This window comes from Myotis lucifugus, unplaced genomic scaffold, assembly GCF_000147115.1.
Source record: "Myotis lucifugus unplaced genomic scaffold, Myoluc2.0 scaffold_401, whole genome shotgun sequence".
Taxonomy (NCBI): domain Eukaryota; kingdom Metazoa; phylum Chordata; class Mammalia; order Chiroptera; family Vespertilionidae; genus Myotis; species Myotis lucifugus.
In genome coordinates this window covers 114,261-122,613 of record NW_005871449.1, presented here as the reverse complement: position 1 = coordinate 122,613, position 8,353 = coordinate 114,261, and the positions used below count along the sequence as shown (strand labels likewise).

The following is an 8,353-nucleotide window of genomic DNA, read 5'->3' as shown; positions in this document are numbered from 1 at the left end:
TCGTCATGGGGCAGTCACAAAGTATTTTTCTATGGCCAGTAAAAATATTTACACCAGAGGGCCTGTAAATAATGCTTGCATAAACATTCCCGGTTATCATTTAATTGACAAAACAACTATTTTGCAGAACATGATGTTAAGAAAGATGCTACGTCATATTCTTTCCTTTAACGATGTGGTCAGGTTAATTTTAACTACAGAATTTTATTGAAAGCAAGGAGTCATAGGCTTCTAAGATGGAGTTCTTTCAGTCATGGTGGAGTGCAGCGAGTGTTACCCCTATGCTGTCTTAGAAGTTTCTGGATTCTTTCTGCTAACATGCACCTCTCAAACTCAAGGTTAACATTTTTGTAACAGGAAAACATTCTGGGAGGAGGAAATAAATGTCTTTCAACTGCAGCTCTGACTAAACTGTTCAGCAAAAAACAATGCGTGCCTTTAGGTGGCACAAAACCAGGAACCAAATCCCAAAGACAATTTGCAAAATACCTGTCATTTAGGCTCATTGGGGATAGAGAAGCAAACAAACAAACAAACAAGCAAGCAAAAATCCCTAAGTACAGAATAAGGAAGTGTGTTTAGGGAACATTTCACAAGCCTCATAGTTGGAAAGCCCATGTTTTGCTGTTGGATTGTATCAGCGCTCACTGACCACGGTACACTGAAATGCACTGGGTTACAGGACAGCAGATATTTCCCATCTATTGAACCCATCACAATACTAGGTTGCCCTTTCCTAGGTCAATGGGGATTCATTGTACCCCTCCCCCGGCACATTCCTCACCCCACCCACATAATAGTTTTAAAAAGTCACCCGTATCCGCTTTGGGAATGAGGGCCTTCCTGTGTTGGGCTGTACTGTTTGGATAAGGTTGGTGGCAGTGGGCTGTCTCCAGATGGGTAGGCATTCTTTTGGGAAGAGACATGCTCAGTCAGAAAACCTGACTGGTGGTTGCCCAGGGCTGGGAGAAGGAGAAGTGGGGAGTTCTTCTTTAATGGGTATAGAGTTTCAGTTTGGGAAGATGAAAAAGTGGAGATGGATGGTGGTAATGGCTGTACAGCACTGTGAATATACTTAATGCCACTGAACTGTACACTTAAAAGTGGTTAAAATATTAAATTTTGTTACGTATGTTTTACCACACACACAAAAAAAGCCTCTGTGGAAACTATAGGTCTTTTCTAAACAAAAGCATGAATTATAGATTTTTTCCAAAAAGTTAATTGTTAGCCATTAAAATCAAAAGCAAATTAAACCAATCTTGTTAACTAGAAAGTGGGATATGAACAGTAGTACAAATAATGGAACACAGACACCTCGATGATTTCATGTTTACTATATAAATATATTTAAATAACTATTAATGTACCATAGAATATGTACCGTTGATATTTTGAAAAGGAATTTTTATTGTAACTCAATCTGAGTAACTATTAAACTGCCATTCAACCTGAGAAAATTAACAGTACTTCATAATATATAACTGACATACGTTCCTGCAACTGCATTTGTTGTACTATCCTATGTATTTCAGGATTTTCAGGTCTCAGCTGAAGAGGTGATTCCACTTGCTGGGTAGAGGAGGCATCAGATCTTCTTACCTTTTTTTTTTTAAAGCAATAATCAAAACATTAATAAATTACATATAGACTGAATGTATTTTTTCTTGGAATAAAAGTCCAGCATGAGTAATAGAATAAACACTCTTGGCTTTTGAAAAAATTAACACATAGCAAAATAACAGAAAACCCAAATGTATGGCTATTTTTACTAACACGATGGTATTTGAAGGGATCTTCACAGGTCCCCTGGTTTGATGAACTTCTGTAATGGACTCTGCCTCTGATGTGAAACTATTTGTTCTGTGTACTCTACATACACACAGTATGTGCTCATTAAACTTCTGTTGCTTGTGAGTAGTATTGCCCCCAACAAGGAATATATCTGCCAAGAAGGACTCCCTGTGGGTAATTGGGCCCAAATTCCTAACTAGAGTCTAGAGACCTCTCAGGCATATTGCATATCCAGGAAAAGCCACAGACTCCACGGGCAAACCTCCTGCACTGTGTTCCTGCAAATCTGAGCCAACCTTTATAAAGGAGTTCCTGGAATCCTATTTCAACCAGTGGGCTGATACCTGCTCTGTCCAATTGGAACTGAACAGGTACATCTTCATTTGCATCTTTACTGACCAGTTAGGGCAGCTCCATAACAACAGAGGCACAAATCCAGTAATATCTAGCTTAATTATACATTGGTGGTGACTTAACAAGGTCCCTTGTGAATAATAACTGAGAATTAAAATTTAATTATTCTTTAAGTTTGGTCATATTACCAAAAAAGAGTATTAGCATATATATGGTTTTATTAGTGCCACTAATTTAGAAGGTATTTAGCCATATCCTACTTAACCATTCTCTTGTTTTGAGACATGCAGATTGTTTTTAATATTTTATTATCCTGAGCTGATTCCTACAGCCAGTCGGCCTGGTGGTCAAATCCCTCTAGTGTTAACTACAACAATTAAAGCTTGGCTAGAACAAGACTGCGCACAAAGACCACAAGGGGGTGCACCAAGAAAGCATAAAAGATGCGGAGACAAAAAAACATGACAGAAATGGAGGATATGGAGCTAAGAATCGCAATTTTGAGGGCTTGCCATAAATTTGTGCAGAGCCTCACGAAAACTAATGAGACCCTCGATGCTACGATAAAGAAATTAGAAAGTAAGCATACACGGACTGAAATAAAGAATATTATACCCAATAGCAGACCAGAGGAGCTCAAGAATCAAACCAAAGATTCGACAAAAAACACCCAATTGGAAAAGCAAAATGAAAAAAGAATCCGAAAGTGTGAAGATAGTGTAAGGAGCCTCTGGGACAGCTTCAAGCGGACTAATATCAGAATTATTGGAGTGCCAGAAGATGAGAGACAGCAAGATATTGAAAACCTATTTCAAGAAATAATGGCAGAAAACTTCCCCCACCTGGAGAAAGAAATGGACTTACAGGTTCAAGAAGCGCAGAGAACCCCAAACAAAAGGAATCCAAAGAGGACCACACCAAGACACATCATCATTAAAATGCCAAGAGCAAAAGACAAAGAGAAAATCTTAAAAGCAGCAAGAGAAAGAGGCTCAATTACCTACAAGGGAATACCCATACGACTGTCAGCTGATTTCTCAACAGAAACTTTGCAGGCCAGAAGGGAATGGCAAGAAATATTCAAAGTGCTGAATACCAAGAACCTACAACCAAGATTACTTTATCCAGCAAAGCTATCATTCAGAATTGAAGGTCAGATAAAGAGCTTCACAGATAAGGAAAAGCTAAAGGAGTTCACCACCGCCAAACCAGTATTATATGAAATGCTGAAAGGTATCCTTTAAGAAGAGGAAGAAGAAGAAAAAGGTAAAGATACAAATTATGAACAACAAATATGCATCTATCAACAAATGAATCTAAGAATCAAGTGAATAAATAGCCTGATGTACAGAATGAACTGGTGATTATAATAGAATCAGGGACATAGAAAGGGAATGGACTGACTATTCTTGGGGGGAAAAGGGGTGTGGGAGATGCGGGAAGTGACTGGACAAAAATCATGCACCTATGGATGAACACAGTGGGTGGGGGGTGAGGGTGGAGGGTGGGGTGGGAGCTGGAAGGAGGGGAGTTATGGGGGGAAAAAAGAGGAACAAATGTAATAATCTGAACAATAAAGATTTAAAAAAAAAATAAAAAATAAAAAAAAATATTTTATTATCCTATGCCAGAAGCTGGTCCACCCTTGCTGCTTGACACAGTCACTGCAGGGAAGAAACATCTGCACAGCTTATGTTTCAAGGGACCTGGCATATATGGCATATGTTTGCTCCCCCTCTTAACACTATGTGTTTTAAACAGGACCACCTCCCTGAGAAAGGTTGTTTCCCCAGGTGAGAATTTTTCCCTGGAATTAGGGAGGAAATAAAACCCCTTAACTAAGTGCCAGGCGGGTAATTAATCACTTTAACTACGAACAATCACGCTTAAACTACATAATCTTTACTTAGGATAATCTCCTTCAGTTACTTCCTTGTAGCTTACTAGAACAATAGAGTAACCTTGGAATGGAGATAAGAAACGCCCTAACCTTTGGAAGAGAATGGATAGGATTAAAATCAACTGGTATAAATACAGATGTAACAAGAGAATAAAGAGAGAACCTGGATGGTCACAAGATGGCAGCACTGAAGGAGGATTAGAGCTACGGGCTGTCATGCGGGCGGGTGAGCGACAGCAGCAAGGTGTCCATGTTTCATGTGAAGCTCACCGACAGTGCCCTGAGAGCCTTTGAGACCTACCGCGCCAGCCAGGATTCTGTTTCACTGAGACCATCAATTCGATTTCAAGGAAGCCAAGGGCACATCTCCATCCCCCAGCCGGACTACCCCTCAGAGGCTCGGATCTTCTCCTTCTACCTCTCCAACATCGGCTGTGACAGCCCCCAGGGCAGTTTCGACTGCATCCAGCAGTACTTCTCCAGCCATGGGGATATACACCTGGACTGCTTGGGTAGCATCCAGGACAAAATCACAGTGTGTGCCACCGATGACTCCTACCAGAAGGCACGGCAGAGCATGGCACAAGCCGAGGAGGAGACACGGAGTCGGGGTGCCATCGTCATCAAGCCCGGAGGCCGCTACCTGGGCAAGAAGGTTCAGGTTAGGAAACCAGCCCCACGGGCGATGGATACTGTGCCCTCCCAGAAGTGGGCGACCCCCATTAACCTGGCAAATGTCCTCAAGAAAAGTGGTGTTAGCGGGGGCGTTGGGGTATCTCAGAGGCCTTTCCGTGACCGGGTGCTACATCTTCTGGCATTGAGGCCCTACCAGAAGGCTGAACTGTTGCTGTGGCTACAGAAGGATGGCCTGGCGCAGGCAGACAAGGACATGCTGGACAGCCTCCTCCAACAGGTGGCCAACGTGAATACCAAGGATGGTACTTGCACACTGAAGGACTGTGTGTACAAGGATGTGCAAAAGGACTGGCCTGGCTACTCAGAGGGGGACCAGCAGCTGCTAAAGCGCATGCTTATCAGAAAGCTGTGCCAGCCACAGAGTGCAGGTGGCCTCCCTAGAGACCCTGCTGCCGCCAGCCCCCCAAGAGAGCATGGGAGCTCAGTCTCACCCCCCCTAGAAACGTCCTCAGCCTCCTGGTTTCATTGACCCCGTGGCCAACAAGAAACCAAGGATATCGCACTTCACCCAGAGAGCTCAGCCCGCCGCCAATGGGAAGCTGAATGTGCCCCATGGCCGGGAGGCCCTACTGCGCACCCTTGGCCCACTGGCGGGCACAGATGCCCACCTACCCCCACGGCTGGATCCTCCGAGGGCACACGACCCTCTGGCTGATGTCAGCAATGACCTGGGCCACAGTGGCAGGGACTGTGATCACAGGGAAATGGCCACCCCAGCCCCCACTTCCTGCCTTAGCCTTCCCCTGCTGAAGGACTGTGCCCAGCCCAGCAGGCCCCACGGTGGCTCGTCTCACGGCAAGTCCAAGAAGAAGTCCAACAAGCACAAGGACAAGGATAGGGCAGCTGGGGACAGGCATCGAGCCAGGCCGCCAGAACTTGTGTCTGGCTCCCTTGGAACCCCGCCAGTCGATCTGGGTTTAAATGGGACCTGCAACAGCTCAAGCGTCCCCACATCAACTTCAGAGACACCAGACTACTTGCTAAAATATGCCACTATCTCCTCCTCAGAGCAGCGCCAGAGCTACAAGAATGACTTCAACGTCGAGTACAGTGAGTACCAAGACCTGCACACCCGCACTGAGCAGGTCACACGGCGGCTCACGCAGCTGGACGCCCAGCTCCGGCAGCTCTCCCAGGGCTCCAAAGAGTACAAGACTACTCGTGGGCAGATTTTACAGGAATATCGCAAAATCAAAAAGACCAACTACAGCCAGGAGAAGCACCGGTGTGAGTACCTGCACAGCAAGCTGGCCCACATCAAGAGGCTCGTTGCTGAGTATGACCAACGGCAGCTGCAGCCTTGGCCCTAGCCCCAGCCATAAGGCAGGAGCTTGCCCTCCCTGGATTGACCCTTCTGGATGGCAAGGGAGCTGGGGCTTTGGGGGTGGGGAGAGCTAAAAAAAAGGGGGAAAATTTTTATTTAACAAACATGAGGAAGACACGTTAAAAAAAAAAGAGAGAGAGAGAGAGAGAGAGAGAGAGAACCTGGCTGGAGATCATAGCTACAGAACCTGGCTAGAGAGAACCTGGCTATGATGATCACCTGAGCGCTGCCTCCATGTCATTCATTCTTCGCCGACTCCGTCCACACCTATGGAAACCCTTGGACCTGCTGGGGCTGGACCCCAACAGATGGCGCCCGAACAGGGACTCCTAGGTAAGCCCCCCCGCACTCGGGATGGATAGGACTCCACCGTAGGAAGAGGGTGGATAGTCTTCGCTGACTCCGTCCACACCTTTGGGAACCCCTGGAACAGGATTCCCTTAGGTAAGCTCCCCCCCCATTGAGAACCCCCACACTCAGGACGGATAGGACTTCACTAGGGTGCTGCAGACCCCCCTATAGAGGATAAATAGGGTAAAGAGGTGGATAGTACAGAACTTAGATTGAGAAGATGTGCCATACTGAGTCCAAAGAAAGAAGACTCTGTATTGATCTTTAGATTGAGAAGATGTGCCATACTGAGTCTAGAAGAAAAAAGACTCTGTATTGATCTTTTAACACATATGCTTGCTAGCAGAGGAGTTAAGGTTACTCCCAGTCAGACGGAACGTTTTATACAAGAAGTGTGTCCATCCTTTTCTGAGGAAGGAAAGGTAAATGTAAAGGCATGGGAGAAGGTAGGCCCAAGGAGCCTTATCCTTAACCCCACTGCAGCCTTTCCACCCCGGGAAAGTGCAGGATTGGCAAGCTCTCCCTGGGGTGATAGATCAGGACTCAGGTAATAGCGGAAAGCGCCAATCCTACTCTTAAAATGGATACAAGAGAGCATTTGGGGTTTTACTTAGTTTTAACACATCAAAGTTAGCTCTTGACACAAAAAGAAAAACTGACAATTCCATCAATATAAACCTTTTCTATAAAAACAAAAAAGGGGGAGAATAATGTTATATGCTAATTAAAAAAAAATACAATGCAGAGGATTGTACAGCAGCCAAAAAGCATCAGGCCTCCTGTACAATAGCCTCTGCCGACTCAGCCTGGTAGAAGGATACACAAACCAGACAAGAATTTTACCAGATCTAGTAATGATGTGGGGAAGAGGTTGTGTTTTGTATCTTTCCAGAAGGAGCAGTGCAGACAATTTGGGTACCAGATCATTACGTGCGTCACCACAATAGACCCAGAGAAGCTCCTTGTCCCATCGTCATAAAGACTTAGAGTTGCCCCGATGTACAGACATTGGAACCCTGATCTAACTAAACCTAAAGCCCTCGTCAAATGGAGAGACTTGCTTACTGGAGCCTGGAAGGGACGTGATTTACTTTTAACCTGGGGGAGAGGATATGCTTGTATATTTCCACAGGACGCAGACTCACCTGTGTGGATTCCAGACCGTCTAGTCTAGTCCAACCTTATGTCTCACCGCCCTCTGTCTCCGCCTCACCCTAGCACACCTGACCAGTGCCCGTCTGCAGGGCCTGGTTGGGCTCCCCGTGGGTTCATGCAGGAGCCAGTCTGCGAGGCCGGCCGGGAGAGAGCGCACTGCCTGCCTGGCTTCCGTGCAGCGCCACTGGGTGGCCCAGAGGCCCACACTGCACCCCAGCCCATGGAACCCTGCCACGCTCACCATATCTCCACATGGGGACTTGGGCGCTGTGATTCAGGCAGAGGGGGCGTGTGGGGACCCAGAGGCCCAGGTGCTGCCCAGGGCCCAGAGGTCAGCTGGGAACCTGCCCTTCCACGCCAGATGCTCATGCTTTGATCACTGGCTAGGCTTAGGGACCGAACCCATGCACGAATTTCATGCACTGGGTCTCTAGTCTTAAATGATTTTGCAAATATAGATCTTGGGGTAGGGGGCACTTTTTTTTTAGTCCTCACCCAAGAATTTTTTTAAAAATTGATTGTGGGGGGGGGGGAGAGAGAAAAACATTGATGTGAGAGAGAGAAACATCAATCAGTTGCCTCCCACACCTACTGGGGTTAGAACCTGCAACCTAGCCATGTGTCTGGACCAGGAATTGAACTGGCAATCTTCTGGTGTACAGGACAATGCTTCAACCAACTGAGCCACCTAGCCAGGACTGTAGGGGGGAGGGGGAGAACTTTTAATCAAATTTAGATTATTCCTTAGGATTGATTCCAGAAGTGGAATTATTGTATCA

General features: G+C 46.0%; 1 protein-coding gene across 1 annotated transcript; it reads left to right on the top strand.

The window, feature by feature from the left end:
• The first annotated feature begins 4,226 nt into the window (after positions 1 to 4,226).
• On the top strand, positions 4,227 to 6,141 carry LOC102440548 (RNA polymerase II elongation factor ELL-like). Its single transcript, XM_023743567.1, is given in 2 exon segments — positions 4,227 to 5,183; positions 5,185 to 6,141. Coding segments are annotated over 2 exon segments (1,827 nt in total). The 3' UTR covers positions 6,055 to 6,141.
• The last annotated feature ends 2,212 nt before the right edge of the window (positions 6,142 to 8,353 follow it).